An 18,317-nucleotide genomic window follows, 5' to 3' on the forward strand; every position below is an offset into this window, starting at 1 on the left:
TCTGATATTTATGTCCCCCACCCCGGCAAAACAAGTGTTTTTCTGAGATCTCGAGTCATTTATCTCACTATCACAACATAATAGACATTGTTTTGTCAAGACAACATTTATGTGAGAAAACAAATTTGCACAGTAAAAAAAAACAAAAAAACAAGCAAATCCACGGCCCTTTAGGGCTTCCTTATTTCACAAATCCAAAAAAATATAGGAAATATTCTTGTTCTATTGATCTTCTCCTCAAATTCTAAACAATAGTGCATTGTTATGGTCATCATAGCACATAAAAACAATACACATTACCATAATTGTGACTTAAGGGGAAATTCCATAGCAAGAAGCCACAATGAAATTTGTGTGATTTTTCTTTATTTTGTCTGTTAGGTCATACTGTCTATATTTCCGTTTCTTCATCCATGTGCTTTTCTCTCTTTTTGTCTCATTAAGAAATCAGATGTTACTGGCTGAGAAGCTGGGCCATTTCGGCTTCTCAGGCCCTGGGACGGCATCTTGCATCTTGGCCCTGAGTAACAATTTTTCTTGTTGTATTACTAGACCAAGGGCAATTTAACACAGGGGAAGACTATGCTATTTTTTCACCCAGTAGTGCAGTATGATACGATTACAAACCCACGATCAGACATTTTGTCATAATTTCTTCTGAGAAGTGAACCATACCGTACATAAACACGCACGTTGAATTTATTTACCCTTCTCACTGGGGTACCCGAACAGCATCATCATGTTTTGAGCCTGAAACTGACCGGAGGACAATAAAATCTTGTCCGAAATTGACCCGAATCACCCAATCATTACCCAAGGTGCCAAATAAAAATGGTCAGAATTGCATCGGTTATTATGTAGTAACAATAATAGCTGTCACTACAGCACAGACATATAATATAAACACTCAGAAATAATAAGGTAAGATAAGTTTGAATTAATTTATTCATCAAATAACACTTTTGAACAGCATCTCAAATGTTTTAGTCACACCCACTTCAACTCAGTAAGGCACTGTTGGAAGCAGAGAACGCATGAAAAAGCAGGGCAGTGGGCCTCCAGGAGCAGGACTGGGAAACACTGAGACAGAACATACAAAACATATAACAAAAATATTTTTTGGCAAAACAATAAAAAAAAAATGTTTGGCTGGACTAAAAAGTACTTTTCTGAATTGGTGCACTGTTTTGTCCAATTTTTCCCAAGCGTGGGCCTCATGGAGATCATGCCAAATTTAAGGCAGTGAAAGTACTGGAAAAAAAAGTAAGGAGAAAAACTAATGAGAGGGAATGCGGGGTAAAATCGTTAAAATTGGGAGGCAGGCTGAAATCACATGAGCATCACGTAACCTCCACAGAACCCTGCTTACTTACCAGTTTTGTTATGCGAAACAGACAGAGGTACTCAATAAGTGTATCGATAGTTCCCAACCTGTATTTGTAACTGCACCATGCTGTACCACATAAAAGAGAGCTATAGTCTCCCATGCTACACTCTCTTATTTGAGAGCATTCCAATTGGTAGCACAATATAAAAGCTTGGCACGTTGATGTCATGTTTTCACATGTTATTGAATACATGGCTAGATTTGAGGTCACTATTCGTGCTGTACCATCACATGACTAATGTTAACCTATTCAACATCTTTGGGGGTGGATACACAGGGGTGGTTAACAATAGTATAATGAACAGCACCAACATACTCCAATTCAGCCCCTCCAACACAGTGCTAATTGTACACTGGTACACTAGTCCATTGTTGTTGTTTGTATTTCATATTTTACATATCAAATATGTTAACATTCACCAAATCTAACCACATCGTTACCATGTTTCTTCAGTGTCTTCAGGAGCTTGACTGTTTCCAAGATTTGACAAACCAGGACAAATTGGTGTGTGTTGTTTGTTTCACCATAAGTCAGCTGACCAAATGAGTAAGGGAGATCGTGCACATACAAGCATTTTCTCACGACACTGCATTATAAAAGGGACAAAATCGACCAAAATCGAAAATGTAACCACTTCTTTGTCTGTTGTAAACCTGCCTACTCACTTCGTACGGTGGTGCTCCAACAGTCTGAATGAGATTGCACAGTTTAAAAACTAGGAAAACACCCTTTTGATGATGCATCTTGAAGGTGGAAGGGACTTCAAAAACTCTTTTGGTGCTGATACTTGAAGGACACTTGAGTTTTTCTGCTAGATGGTGAATGCAGAAGGAAGCTTGACACTTTACATTACTTCTAGGAATCAATGCATGCTGGGTATTTTAGCAAGCAAGAGAACATTTATTGACGAAAACACAAAAAGGATACAAAATATCAATAATTCTGTCAAACCAATGAAGCTGAGGGATACAGTGCTGATCTATAGAATATTACCAAAATGACAGATGGCATACCATTTGTGGCGCACTCATATCCATACCTGGTCTATTTACTGAATGAAATCTAGATTTCGGTACTGCGCTCATTACCCAGGACATGCTTGTCCTGTGTCTCTGTACACCCTAGGTCCTGTGCCACAGGTGCCTGATTATAATCTGCAGGAACATTAAAGAAGAGCTCATCATCAAAGCAGAACTCATCAGATGGGGAGGCGAGATATGGTAGCTTGAGCAGCAGTCCCGTCAGCATACCTCCCACAGCAGCCAGAGCAATGGTGCTTCCCAGTGCAGCCAGTTGGTACAAAGCTTGCTCCTTTGCAGTGCGGCCCAAACCCGCCTTCAATCCTGGAATCAATTCCTGCAGTTCTGCCAGCTGAGGGTCTCCCTTCTGAGGTGCACGATAAGAAAATGTCTCATACAGGCTGGGGCCATATGTTTCCTCACTGGCCCACAGAATGCCACAAATTGCAGCTACAGTTGAGATAAGTCCCGTTAAGCCGTGAAGGTTGTGGATGCCACACTGGTCCTGCACACGCAGCCGTCGTGCAAGGAAAGGACTAAGGTACTTATATCCCAGCATGCAAGCGGTACAACCTAGCATCCCTAGCGCATAAGCAGCAGCAGGTGTGATCATCATGTCCACTGAGGCACCAACAGTAACTCCACCAGCCAAGGTGACGTTCTGTACATCGGCCATGCTGAGCTTGCCATTTTTGTTGAGCATGGCCGAGAGGGCAAAAGCAGTTAGTGTGGAGGCACTCAGGCCTATAAAAGTGTGGAGGATGGCTCTGTGCTGGTCATCTCCTCTCAGGGTCAAAGCACAATTGAAGGAGGGCCAGAATACCCAGAGGAATAAGGTACCTAGCACAGATAGCATGTCAGATTGATAGCTGGTACATTCTTTGGAATGACCATCATTCAGACTTGGTCTGTATAGGATGAAGGTGACACCCAGACCAAAGTAACAAGCAAACACGTGAATGAGAATGGAGCCACCAGCATCATTGATCTTCAGGTACTTGACCACAATCCATTCCGCAACGCCAAACACAGGAACCTCCAACAAGGCCATGATCTAAAGATGAAATTGAAACAGATATTTACAACTAACACTGCAAGACTTACAAACTTCAAAGAGAATCTCAAACAAACTTACTAATAACTGAACAGGACTGGTCTTCCCCAGCACCGCTCCAAATGAGATTAGCACCACAGCACAAGCAAACTCTGCGTTGATCAGGTTTATCACTCCCAGATGAATCTTCCCATCATAATAGAAATGGAAGAAGCCCTGGATCAAAATGGCCCACTGGATGGCAAATGTAGCTGTTAGGAAATTAAACACCATTCCACCAAAACCATACCGCTGAAAGAAGGAGAGAAGGCAGCCAAATCCAATGAAGATCATCATTTGTATGTCAGCAAAAAAGGGGTAGTCTTGGTACACAGCGTTCTCCATAGGCTTGGTCATGTTGGTCTGCAGCAGTGCGTTGGTGTGGTCATCGTAGGTTACAAAGACAGCATATAATACAATGATCATTACTTCCAGGGCAAATATCAGAGCGGGAAGCCGCACTCTTAAATTAGCGGAATTTTTTGTCATTTTGTCTGTGTTTCTGAGATGAGGCTCCTTGTATCCCCTCACTGTTTTCCCCCTTGTCTTACTATCAGTCTTTTTATGTCTGACTCCTTGTACTTCTCATCTCATTTAATCTGATAAGCAAAGCAGAAGCTATTGGCTAAGAGGCTGATGTACTCTGGCTGCAGTTACTCAATTGCAGGGATGGGCAGTCGCACTTTGGCCCTGTTCTGAAGATTTATGAACACTCAGCAGCTTTCGTACACCAGCACAATGTTTGGTATATTTTATTACAAGGCAATGAACAGAGTGAACAGTTGACACCATCAGTGTTGCAGATGGGAAAATTCAATTAGCCAATCGGGGCCTAACGGGCGTTATAAAAAGCCCTCATCATAATACTTCCATTAGTAGTAGTCATGCCAATCCTACATTTTAACACTGTATAAAAGTTACATTAAGCCTAAATGAGTTGACTTTACTTAAATAGTGCAAACTTATAGCCTTGAAAATCTTAGCAGGTTCGAGCTTAAATAACTTTATGTTGGAGTTTTAAGTACTTTGTTAGTAATCCAGCAAGTGAAGTTAAACAAAGTCATTTTAAATAGATTCAGTTGAGCTGGTGGTACCCCACTTTTTCCAAGTTCTATTTACTGTCAGTATAGTTAGATTAATCTGAATCAGCCTAGTTAAGTTAACCCCCTCACTTAACTGTGCTTTGCTGCAAGTATTCATCTGTGTGCCATATCAGTATTAACTGTAAAATAACTCCATTATTTTAGAGGCATTTTTTCACACAGTAATGAACAAACTGCTGCATATTCAATGACAACATATTGTATGATCCATTTCTTCATGCAGTAATGAAGCAATGGATAAGACCAGAGTAACTCACTTCTTAGGGCCTCAAGTACCTTCACCATTGAGTTCAGAAACTGCTTAGGGATTGGTTTTCACCAGCCAATAACATTCCTGGCTTTAGTGTGAACCTGTAAACCTGAACTCAAAACACTATCATGGTAAGAACAATATAAACATGTAAAATGCACCCAAATTTTTACATTTTAGCATCAGAACATGCTCTAACACAAAAACATTGTGAGAACTAATGAAAGAAATATTCAAACACTGATTAAGTAACACAATTAACACAAACCAACAAAACTGCAAAGAATGCTGAGGAGCTTCTTGGGCAATGGACTATATGGAGTATATAGGACATGTCCAAAGTAATGGGTCTTAATTAGATTTACGTACGTAACTAAAGCATTATACGAGAACTAGTTTGACTAAAATAAGTTAGCGTGATAATGTTTCCCTAATTTATTGTTTGCAGCTTGTGTAGTGGCATTGACCAATACACTACTGGCTTTGCAACACATGGCCTGTTTTACTTGATGAATGCAAAATATTTGAAATGTTTGACTTGTTTTGTTGAGGGGAAAGTGTTTTTTTAAGGACGACATACATTATGTAGTTATATTGCACTCATTATTATATGTCTATTACACCTACAGTGTTGTTGTCGGCTGTTAAAAGTACAGTCCCTATAACAACATCATTAAAGCTCCATGCGCTGATAAAGCCTGTGTAAATGAACTCTGAACAATAATCTCAGCTTGATGAGATTACTTGGAAGGAATTGACCACAGGCTGCGAACAACTGCTTCAGATCTTCCTCTACTCTTACTAAGAAGTGTGTGTTAATTACAGGCAGTATTATATTAAAAATTAAAATTTGTTAGGTTGTATAGTATAAATTTTTAACCTGTCAATATTTGCTATTTAAGTCTTTTTCAAGTGCTAAATAAATAACAGGATACTCTTAAAGAAATAACGGGTGTATTCAAATAAAATGTGTTTAGTTGAAATATGTTATGAAAACTTAAAGCGGGACAGACAGCATTAAAATATTGAATCCCAAAAATTCTACTGAAGACTAGGGGCACGCAAATTTTTTTGTCTTAGGGGCCCAAAGTGCATTGTTTCTTGGAGGGCTGAGAGTTGAAAAGTATCTGTTACTAAATTATTTCAGAGAAACAATTTGAAAACCAAAATAAGAGGTGAGAGGGTGGGGTTAGGATAACTAACTGGTGGGAAAATGAAAATGTCCTCACCTGTCCATACTTGGGTCAGACCTGAAACAGTAGGGCTTCTCCTTATTTTATTATAATTTCTTTAAATAAAACAATTTGATGTTGTATGGAAAGCATAGACCCAGTCCATACAATCCAAAAAAGCCAATTCTGTTTTTGTGATGGACTGATGTGATAAAAGCAATATACTGACAGCCCCGTCTATTCACACTGAAGTTATAAGGAGTATTTCAGCTGTTGCACTGCTTTCTTAATAAAGCACAATTCAGCACAGCCAATCACAAGAGAGCTCATTTACACACCTCTTCTTAAAACCACAGTAAGAGAAACAGCCTGTTTAATCCTAAGGGATTTAGAGAGGTTAGGAAATGGAAAATGAATCAACACACAAATGTTATAACCCCAGGGGAAATAAGTAATAAAACCAAAGAATGTGGGGGAAATCACTCTGAACAAAGACAACCACAACAATATGTGTAATAAAATGACAATTTATTGCATTAGTGCAGACAAATCTATAAAATGGTCCAGAGAAACCATTAGCCATGTAATGTAGAAGCATCTGACAGGTAAAACAATAATCTCAGATATTTCTTTTAAATATGCTTTGTAGAACACAATAGAGAATACACATTTCTATTTCTTTAAAATATTAGACTTGCATGGAGACAGAAATTAAACAGCTACACCAAGATATAACTCTATAATAGTTCTGATATTTACAAAATTAACCACCAAGGCCTAGCCTGTCTTATTCCTACAGCAATACAGCTCAAACATACAGTCACACACGCACACGCACTAAAGACTGTTTCTTTTTCACTCTCATGCTTTCTCTTTGTTAGAACCGCTCCTCTCACACGCGCACGCTCACAAATAAATATGAAGAACTGCGACAGAGAACATAAAACACCTACATCACTACCCAAGATCAGCATCTCTGGATCCACATTACACTACCATACAAAATGTATCACTACTCTTCTAAGGATAGAATACAAACGCCATCTGTGTAGAAATGCTAATTCTCTTGTTCTAGTTTTTGCCGAGTGCTCACATTGTGGGGATTTCTGAATTCATAGGTTTCTGAGGGCACGAGTGTCTTTACAAAACCTGAAGTGACCACGGGGGAATCAAGTTCTAGTAGACTCCATTAAAAAACACAGACCTACGGCTACACGCAGACACAGGGAGAAGATCTGAAGGAAAAGGCTGAAAGGCGAACTCATGAATCTCATCCATCCTCTACAAAATATTACCATGTATTCCATAATCTGTCGTTCCGCAGAGGCAACTGCAGGTACACGCTACCCTGTGAAGCTGCACGTATAAAGTGGTGGTCCATGACCTGCTCCTCAAACGTTTCCACTCTGATTAAAGGAGTTTGGTGAAAAATCAAATCTATATGATTATCCACTTCACCGACATACATCAATCAGGACATGTCGATACATGTTTAGTGGATCTGGAGCTGATAGGCTAACGTCGTAAATAAACATCGGAAGTCAATAGTCACCTAAGCCGTTTCTGTAAATACATGCCAAAAAATGCAAACCGCATCCAGGGATTAATACAGGTCACACAGACAAATCGATGTGGTTTGGCACACCATATAACTCACTATGAACTTCATTTTGTTTAACTGGAATTTTGCAAAATGGAATGCAGCACCTAATTTTTGTACATTTACCATTACTCAATACGTAACTTCTATCTCCTTTACAATAAGCAAACCTTCAGTATTAAGTTTAAGTGATACTTTTTTAATCCCACAGCCGGGGAAATTCCACCTCCGCGTTTAACCCATCCGTGAAGTGAAACCCCACATACACACTAGTGAACACACACACACTAGGGGGCAGTGAGCACACTTGTCCAGAGCGGTGGGCAGCCCTATCCCGGTGAGCAATTGGGGGTTAGGTGTCTTGCTCAAGGACACCTCAGTCATGGACTGTCGGCTCTGTGGATCGAACCGGCAACCTTCCGGTCACAGGGCAAGATCCCCAACCTCCAGCCCACGACTGCCCCTAAATGCTACGTTTGTAAAATGTTGCCATTTTACAACATGGCCCAGAACCGCATCCACCCAGAGTATGAAGGTGGAATAATACTGAAAAGCAGGACGTTATGCGCATGATAGTGTAGCTCCAATTTTAGCTTAAATGTGAAAATCAGGTATAACAACACTACTGTACTATTGTTTTTAAGAAGAAGTTCACCCAGCCTTTTGACATATTTGGAAGCAAATGTATGAATATTAGTGCATGTTTTTATGGAAATGGTTTGGCTGGACTTCTAGTGTTAGCACAGTTAGCTTAGCAGCTCCAGTTCTAAACTAAAGAAGGAAAATTTGGAAATGGTTTGACTGCTTTTGGGATAAGTGGAACATCATGTTAATTAGATTTTTCACATAATTATTCCTTTAATACTAGGTAGTAGATTACAGACCAGCATTCAACTTCTAGAACAGTGGTCAACCCTCTTCCCGGAGGCCCACTTTCTTGGAATTTAGTTCCTACCTACCTTACCTAACACTAATGCAATTTATCCAGCCAATCGAGAACAAGTTCTTGAAGTTAACAGCTGAACCTGATTGGAACTAGACTCTGCAAGCAGGTAGATCTCCAGGCCCTGGCTGGTGTCCACCGTTCTAGAAAAACCTGCTTAGGTCACTGGACCATTTCTGACTTAATAATAATGGTTCTTCAAGGTTTATTTCGTAAAGAAAATGGTTCTATATAGAACCATGAACACTCAAAGAAGCCTTTGCATGGTTAAAGGGTACTTTGCATTGTTTATTGTTATAATGTTAAGCCTGTAACAATAGAAGAACCTTTTTTTGAAAAAGGTTCTATATAAAACACATTCTCCATCAATCTGAAGAACCCTTTAATGATGCAAAGGTTTCCGCAAGTGTTGAAAGTTCTATATAAAACCTTTTTTTTTTTACTAAAGAACCTCTTAAAGAACCATCATTTTAAGTGTGCAGGTTAATCTTTGATCAAGTTAATGTCTTCTGCTTAGTTTGGAGACGAGTGTTAATGTTCTAAACCAAGGGTTTGAACTCCACATGCTATTCAGATGGAATTCCTGATGTGTCTTCACTTGTACTCTTTGAAGTCTGACTGAATAGCCCTTCCTGAATTAGGAATCCACAGTTTTTTAGCCTGCTCATTATTGCATTGGTAAAAAGCCTTATTGACTCCAGATCCAGACTCCATACTTCTACACCGGCTCGATACACCTATGTAATTATCAGCAAATTAACTCCTTTCAAATGACTCTCCCTGACATACTTGAATAAAACACGTAATTTGAAACCACACTCACATTTGCTCGCATTTTTCTGCAGCAATCATGCATAAGTTATCATTAGCACCTTCGGAAACACCTGCAAGTAATTAAAATACAAATCTAATTAACCGGTCATTCTAGTGACCTCGTTGGACTACCAGTAGAAAACGCTTTCGTTTGCAGGAAGGCTGCGAGTCAACATTGCATAATAAGCATGAGTCATGAATTAAATGGTAAAATTCAAAAGTGTTTAAAACGCAATTTTCCCAAATTTAGAAAAAAAAAACTATGGGGCGGGGGGTGGGGGGTAGTGGGGAAATGAACAGAAACAGCAACTATATTCAAAAGCCTGAAATAGTATTCAATCACCTCACAGTGCTAACTCCTGGGCCTGTACTGATAAAGCGCCTTAGTGTAGGAGTGATGATCTAAGATCAGATGGCTCTCTTATTTATGATGCCCTTAATCAAAAGATCTAAATGCTCCTACGCTGAGATGCTTCATGAATATAGGCCCTGGTCTGCTTTGTTCAGATGAAACAGTACAGTTTATAGAACTGTCTCACTGGTAGTTAAAAAAGATGCCACTTCTGTGGACACAGATTAAGCCTAGCCTTCAGTCTAGAAATAGTTTCAATCTCTGTCCATCCCTGTAAGTACAGTTATAACTAGGGATAATTATGATTCATTGATTAACCATTAACCGACAAAAACATTAATGTTTAACTAGTGCTTCAGGTAAAAAAGTTAATACAGTTTCCAACAAACAATTGATGTTTGAGTAGGTAGAGTTTTCAATTAACTTAAGGACCACTTCTGAATTGGACCCATGAGGGCACAATAGCGCATTATGTTTGATAGCCTTACTTTATTACTTACTTTACTCATTTTTAACGGTATGGCATGTAGCAGAGATTAAACCACCCTAAATGCAGTTTACAGTACTATCACAACTAGCAATTTTAGCTACATGACACAGTGCTAAAGGAAACTTCAACAACATCATATTCTGTCCATTGAATGTAGCCTGCAAATGTGTTTGTTAGCTAACCTATGTAGTCAGTCCCATTACAAGAAACTTAAAAGCAACAAAAACTACTGCCAAGTACAGTTTTTTCGGACGAAAAAAAACGGATGCACTTTTTGAAGTGGGGCCTCCACACCAAGTTTGATCATTTTTGTCTAAACACTCCATAAATGTGAGAAGAAGACAACATGGGGAGCTCCACCACTACCTCATACATGTATAACGAACAATTCCAAAGGCATTTTTGTACCTCAGCGGGGTTAACTTGGAGCTCTTCTTCTGCTTGTTGCTTCTCATTAAAAAGTAGTGCTCATTAGAGTTCATTCTTTGTGGGCATGGACAAACTATGATTCACCTAAATAACCTTTAAATAAACAAACAAAAAAAAACAAAAAAACAAACATTTATACAGTTGCTGTAATGTACACAACATCATTCTCAGCCCTTCTTTAACCTCTTCATTTTTATGGTCAGCAGTTGCTTGGGAAATAAAGCTTTTGAGCTCTGCTACAAGCCAGACCAGCATCTTGATGCACATTTATTTGAGCTGCACCCACAACAACAGAGCCTCTGATTGGCCAGTGTGATTTTTAACGCATCCACACAATGCAGAAAATCCATCAGGCTATGATTTTAAAAAATAATGCAGTTTTGCAGTCCATCAGTTTCAGAATGTGTGAAAAATGACATTATCATGTTTGTTAATTTTCAAAACCGGACGTGTGTTGATTGTTACTTCAAATATTTCAATAAAGCCCAGAGTTCTGCTCATATAAACATAGTTTCATGGGTCGTGTCTGTGATTTTAGGTTTGTCGGTTAACGATTAATCACAGACTAATACTGGTCAGTCGAAAGAATTTGGCAAAATTCGCATCCCAAGTCCTAAGCATAACATAGTCATGTAACATGTAGTGAAATGATATAGGAGAGCCCTTAGCATCAGTGTGAGTAGCATTAATTTCAGCTGTTCTGTGTTTCACTAAGAAGAGAACTTTTCTAGAAACTCGAGTTTTGGTTTGATGAGAATACTTTTAGATCCATAATGAAGTGCATATCATTACTACATAAGAAATATTGGCAGTCACCAAAACAGTTTTGTATGATGTGGCACGCTGTGTACCACACAAATTCGAGATAATACATAGAAAGATTTAGGAAGATAAAGCCCCTCATTGAAAGATAGACATAGTTTATGGTAGGCAACTACACAATAATTCAACAGCCCCAGGCTAGCTCTGTAAATTAGGTAGCAACTATTGGATGAACTAAAAGGAAGCTACTTTAAATGTAATAAATAAATAAGAAAAAAAGAAAAGGTAAATGCACCAGTGCTAAATGCCACTAAATAAATAAATAAAAACAAAATAAATAACATAAAACTGGGAGGTGCATACAGATTACACATGAAATGATTCCCCAACACTTTCCAAGTTTTCTCACAGTTTTCTTCACTGTAACTTGAATGACTATTATGACAGGTAGTATTTTTGCTATACGCACTTAGCTATGCTGGTTAAAAATCATGGATAAAAGTATTTTCACCAACAAATTCACCGATTGTTAATGCGACAAGCAAAACTGTTAGAAAAGTAGTGGAATGACTTCCTTGCTGTTTGCCTAAGGTCAGTTATAAACTGCCTCTCATTTGGCCTTCTTTCAAACACATGATTAAAGTGCAAACCTTTGACATACAATAGAATAGTGTGGTAAACTATAGACCTAACAAATCAGCTTTTTACTCTGACTCAAAGTGCCCAAAACCCTGTGATTGGGTGATTTATAAGACAAGTTAAGCCTAGCCATACACTGGCACCTTCAATCGAGACTGCATTGCATATGCTAGACTAAGCATAAGCCTGGTAATACATAGTGCTCTTCATGTCAACCCGCTTACTGCTCAAATCATAGTTACAGTGTGTTTTTCTTTCATTTCTGTTGTGATATATTTACACAATGACAGTAGCAGCATCCTCAATGCAATTGGATTTCATTTGAAAACGTAGCACTAGTTTGTCCTTCACTCGCACAATTATGCACAAGACAACAAATATATATTTATATTCATATATATACGTAGAGAGAGAGATTTTTTTCACTAGTCTATTCAGTAAACATATTTTCTTGGTTGTATTTATACAAAAAATAAGATTATATTTTGGATAAATGTACTTTTGCTTATATCTACTTCTACTTTAAGTAAACATATATCAATGTTCTGCAGTATTTAAGCAGTCTGTGGTTCTCTTACAGATGATGCTTCCACATAGAATCTTTTAGCAATATAAGACAATCCTTATAAGAATAGAGAAAAGTGTGAGAAATCGCTGTATACTGTAGACAGTGTGGCAAGTTTTGTGACAACATAAAATGAGTGAAGGGCAGGGCACGTGATCCTGTTAGCACATTATGAGAATAAAACTGGCTTTTCAACTTTGTAAATCAAACATGATACAGTTTCTGTGCAGTGTCCCACATGGGCTAAGCAAACACCCTGTCTCCTTCACCTATTTAAAGTATAGTAAAGCGTAGATTTAAAGAGAAAGGTCCTATCAAATTTTTCTGTCCATATGGCACAAATCACATTTCAGTATTTGGCAAGAGGTGCTGATATGATGTTAGTCATTCAAAAATGCTGATGATTCAGAAATTCTTTCTGTAGGTAAATATTTGAAATATAAATACTGTTAAACTTAGAATAGATACTTTGCTTTATGACATTTTGAATTTGCTCTATATCTTTTTTATATAATTTTCATTTATACAGTGGTCTCAGTACTTTTAGCAATAATATTTGATGTATTTATACTACAGTATGTACATATCTCAGTGTGCTGATGCATATAATTTGCTATCATCTTTAATCTGTGAAATTCTAACCTTATCATTTCAACTGGACTGCCACTCTTGTGGAACCAGCTCCCAAGAAGCGGTACGCAGAAACAATGACAAATACCACGAGCAACAGACACACGCACACATTCTGCCTCCATTGCTTTCACACAAATCCTACATAGTTCCTTATCAACTTGACAGAGCGGTAATATGTAATGGTTATTGGCAATGTATGGACAGCCACAGGGGTCTGTTCTAAAAGGTTTTCTGAGTAGTTAGGTCAAGCACGCACACATACCCTGGGAATTTAAATTCAAAGTGCTTCACAAACCATTTAACAAAACACTGGAAGACGTTTTTAACCCTCAACTGGTCTTTTGAATTACTGTATTTAACTAAACCTTTGATTTGAATTACTGTAGCTAAATTAAGTCTGTACATTAAATTGTACCCGGATGCTGTTTGCTATACACAAAGCATAAAAAATTGTTAGTTTTTTTTCTCAGTACAGTATCGGTTCATGGTATTTGGTTGGGTCTAACTAATTACAGGAGTAGTCGGGCTTGCATTTGTCTTTGGAATATCAGTCCTCAGAAAGTAGAGAAGGTAGTAGCAAACATCTACCGAGTACTAACTACCCAACCACGCTATCATAAACCACTGAACATGGCTGAAGTTGTTGGTTGATCTAGATGAGGATAAACAAGTAACAAATACGGAGTGTCAAGTTAGAATGACTACTAAGCTGGTGTAATAAGGAGGTCTATAATTATGTAGTGCAAAGTCATCTGATATGTGCTGGGGCTATATTGCTCATGGTGGAGTCTGTGGACGCTGGGGTGTTCAGTCTATGCAGTAGGAAAATGGGATGAGAAAGATTTGGTGAACTTTGCCCTTCAAGAGTAGATGGTGATAACCTCACGTCCTCCACCGCGCACGAGGAGGACCCGATTGAGCCCCTCAGTCAGCACCTCCAGGAACTCCATGTCTATAAAAAGATCACGAGTCAAGGAGCAGAACTGGCCACTGAAACTGATTCATGTGCAGTGCAATCACATGCTCCCTTAACGCTCTTTCATGAAATCTGGATAAGCTTTAGTGACAGATGCTACGAGCGAGTTCTGTTAAACAAAGTCTGTTTTGAGTCCAGCAACTCTATTTCCGGGAGAGTTGTGGTTGAAGAAAATCTGCTTTTGATACAGCAACTGTGTTTTGAAAAAAGCCGGATAAATCAAACACAGGCAGAGTTGAAGGTGAACAGAGAAAGTAAGGGAGTTTTAAAAAATGAGAGAAAGGATACAGTTCTCCTCGCCTGTGCGGTTTTTGGGAGGTCCAGGCATGTTTAGTAGGACCAACTTTGCTTCTTGTGACTTTTTCACAATGACTTCATTCAGCTTCTGCGCGTGGTGCATGCGTCTCACATTTGACTGGTTCCTGCAGAATAAATAAAGGAAAGAACTCTTATGATGTGGTGCTTTTCATGAGGTTAAAAAAAATTCTACTACAAAATCAGAAACTTTAAAACTGCAGCAAGAAAATTCCTGATTGCTGCTTTGTGCTTTAAGCTTGGGTTTTTTAGCATAACAGTTCTTGTTGTATGCTAAATGAGGAGAGTGACTTAGTAAACAAAGTGTTAAGTGCTATCAGTGCATATTGGCACAGCCTGCGCAATAAATCCTATTGTTTATTACAGATACTGTGTCAGTATGCTCTATTAGACCCTCAAAAAACCCAAAGAACAACAACAAAAAAACATGATTGGAATCGTATTTTGAGATTGGATTGGTTACACAACTGTGGTATGCAGTTCAACATGTATTTTTTTGAGAATTTGAAAAGTGCATGCACACTAAAAACTGCTGGGTTGTTTTTTCTACCCAAACGCTGGGTTGAGCCTGTTGGCTTGGTTATGTCTACAGTGCTGTGGCTCCAGCCATGACTAGTACTTAAACTAGTAAAGGTAGGTGTTTTATTTCAAGGCAAAACTATTATGAACTGTATTTTCGTGGTTGTGATGTGAGACTATTGGATGACATTCACTATAATGCCTGCTTCCACTGTCATACTGGAGTGCCACTGATAGTTGTAGCCAAAGATATGATATTTTTCGAACTTCATAGCAGAATATTAGGTCATTTTTAAGTTGACATTGACATTACCTGTGTAATAATTTTATTGCAGTTAACCTACCAATTGAGTCACACAGCTAACCTAGCTGACCTAAACCAAACCAAATAAGGTACTGCTGTTGAATGAAAAATGTTTGTCATGAGTTTCATTGTTTGATTTTAAAGTTTGTCATCTTCTTTTTACAGGCTGGAACAGATATGCCAGAAAATGTGCCAGTTTAACTCAGCACTGTTCTGTTATACAGAGCACCAGCGCTGGGCTATGGATATGACCCAAATTGGGTTATTCTGAACCCAACATTTTTTTTTGAGTGTAGGGATGTACATTGGTGGGTAATGTTAGCAAGACAAGGGGAAAGGGGGAAAGGGTGTGGAGAAGGGGTGTAATATTAACATGAAAGGGTACTCACAGGTTTTCCCATTCCCTGAGGCATGACCAGGAGAGAACAAGAATGAACTCGGGGTTCTTTACACAACAAAATAGCACACATACTGCCCACAGGACAACATTAGGAGTTCAAACGTTACAGGCTCTGTGTTCGTGGGTGTGCAAAGACTACAGCATGCAGCACTACAAATGTGGTATCTTCGGGCTCTTGGAACATGTGTTTGGTCTTTTTGTGCTTGGTACACCCTGCATTACGCAGTAATAGTATTTTCTTGTGATAATAAAGTACTAAGAATCCACAGGAGGCAATCATTTGACCATTTGGTTATTCCATCAGCAGCTACAAACAAAACGCATTCTGAAGAATGCACAGCATTTGATTGGAAGTTATATAAAACATACCAGCTTGTATCAGTTAGACTGCCAAGAAATTGCTTGTTTGATTTTATAGTCTGGGCCTTGCAGCTCAACTCAGCTTTGCTTTTGCTATAAACAGTTTCCAGAATTGTTTGGTTTTCTCTTTTGATTTTTTTTTCTCCACAGTACTGCTGACCTTGTTGGCAGACCGTAACTAAGACCACTGTAGGCCCTGAGGCCAGTTCTCCATTCCACACGAACCTCTCCCAACCCCAGAATTTAAACTAGGATGTTCAGTCATGGTCAATTCTATTTCATTCAGAAACAGAAGCACAGCCTTTATAACAGGCTTAGATCTTAAAATCAGTTTTACAATTTGCACATGAAATAAAGTAAACCAAGGACAGATGGCAGTTCACATAACCACTGCATCTTTGTCTTAAAGCATGGCACATCTCACAAAGTTAAGTAAGGCAACATAAAGTATTTATTTAAAACTCCTCTATTTGTCAGCTGTAATAAAAGAAGCTATTTTCACCCTAAAAGAAGCCATTCCTCATCCATAGCTTCTCTTCATTGTGAGAATTCTACTACATTACTGATGAAGTTCTAGGCTCTAGGTTCTAGGACATTCTAACAAACATATGCAGTAAGTTTACTGAAATTATTTTTAAATTAGCTCCTTGTCTTTGTGCCTTTTTCTATGTATTGTAATCCATATCACATGTTACTGAATGCTAGCATCAGGGGTCTATTTAATTAGATCAAGGCCAGACACAACAAATGCAACTCCCTACTGTAATTTGTTAGTAATAGTGTTTCTGTTTTTTGAGTACAGAATGATTTTAAAGTTCCCAGAAAAAGTCCTTTATAATCCTGTCTACTCTGACTCACTTGCAGCACTGTGCCAAAGTCAACGACCAAGTTAAGTACAAGTGATTCATTTTTCAGGAGATAGTTCTAAGTAGAAAGTTCAAAAGAAAATACAGGAGTTTTAAAAAACTGGAGATATTAACAAAGTAATGTAAAAGAAGTAGACAAAATGGGACTCCTAACAAACATGCGTAACCTGGCAGACCACCAAAACTGTCACCATCTGTCAGATAAACCGTACTTAAAGCTTTCAACTTTGAGAGAGAGGAGAAAATTAAGCTCAACTCTTGTTTTAGATCTGAAAAAATCCATAAGCGTTTCTATCCATCCTTCCCCTGTGAGAAGGCAACTCAACGCTAAGAGTCTGAAAGGATGTGTAGCTGTCACAAAGCCCTTACTGAGAAAAGCAAAGACAAAAAAAAAGGGAAGCAAAAAATACAGTTTGGAGTTACTTTTTTGGAGGAATAATATCTCTGCAAATTTCACTAAAAAACAAAGTAAGTCTCTAAAAAAAAATGCAAGGTGTAACTAAATTAAGAATGGACACCTTAAACACTCACAAATGTGACACTATGTTTAGTGAGTACCGTTTACTTAATGGCTGTTTTGACTGGAAATGTAACAAATGAAAGGGTGGTCTCTGACTTCTGCACAGTGCTGTATATTAAAGCTCTGCACCTGACAAGTCTTGGAGATTTACCCTCATGTCAAAGTGCTACAACTGTCTGATAAACCAAAGGCCCTAGGACTGTTTAAAGACAAAAAACACCAACAGATCATGCAGAGCCCTGTGTGTACTCTGTAATCTTAAATTAGACTGCATTAACCTTATAACCTCAGTTAACAACGAAATACTCAAAACCCAACTTAATTTCTTGCACACATTTGCTTTTTTTTGGGCAAACTATTGCTTTGAGTGATTCCCCGTTGTCTGATTTGTGACTAACAGATTGTGTGGCTGGAGCTGATCTCTTTTAACGTTTGCTTCTTTTATGAAGACTTTTAAGCGAAAGACGATCAGAAGGAAAAACAGCAGCACTGAAATAACTTTCATGCAACTGAAGTGCATTTTTCAGGTGTAGTGACTCCGTAGCTGCACTCACGGTTTCATATTGAACATATCTCTGACAGTCTCTGGGTTAGCCACAGCTGGATTCTTTCCCTTATCTATATCGTCGCTCCAGGTCATCTGCACCTCCTCTCCAGGGGTCACTGCCCCCACGCTTAGTGAAGCCGGGGAGGTGGGGCTTGTGGGGGTAGGCGTGGCATTCTTACCCTGGATGAGCTGCACCTGTCGAGGACGGGAGAGACGGAGAGACTGAGAGAGGAAGAAAAGTGGAGCAAGGAAAGGGTGC

The 18,317-nt window shown here is 38.7% G+C and overlaps 1 protein-coding gene across 3 annotated transcripts in view; it reads right to left on the reverse strand.

Annotated features, from left to right (window-relative positions):
• Nucleotides 1-792: 792 nt before the first annotated feature.
• LOC108442076 (solute carrier family 12 member 5-like) overlaps nucleotides 793-18,317 on the reverse strand; it is a 97,783-nt gene continuing 80,258 nt past the window's right edge. The window contains exons 23-26 of one of the 3 annotated variants that reach the window (XM_017721937.2): nucleotides 18,066-18,253; nucleotides 15,755-15,769; nucleotides 14,516-14,649; nucleotides 8,927-14,203 (exon numbers count right to left, since the gene is read on the reverse strand). In XM_017721937.2, coding sequence (XP_017577426.1) covers nucleotides 14,112-14,203; nucleotides 14,516-14,649; nucleotides 15,755-15,769; nucleotides 18,066-18,253 — 429 coding nt within the window. In that variant the 3' untranslated portion in view covers nucleotides 8,927-14,111. Of the gene's footprint in view, nucleotides 3,462-3,542; nucleotides 4,052-8,926; nucleotides 14,204-14,515; nucleotides 14,650-15,754; nucleotides 15,770-18,065; nucleotides 18,254-18,317 lie in introns of those variants that run through there. The other 2 variants (XM_037536113.1, XM_037536112.1) reach the window with 2 other exon arrangements.

This window comes from Pygocentrus nattereri, chromosome 29, assembly GCF_015220715.1.
Source record: "Pygocentrus nattereri isolate fPygNat1 chromosome 29, fPygNat1.pri, whole genome shotgun sequence".
NCBI classification, from domain to species: Eukaryota; Metazoa; Chordata; class Actinopteri; order Characiformes; family Serrasalmidae; genus Pygocentrus; species Pygocentrus nattereri.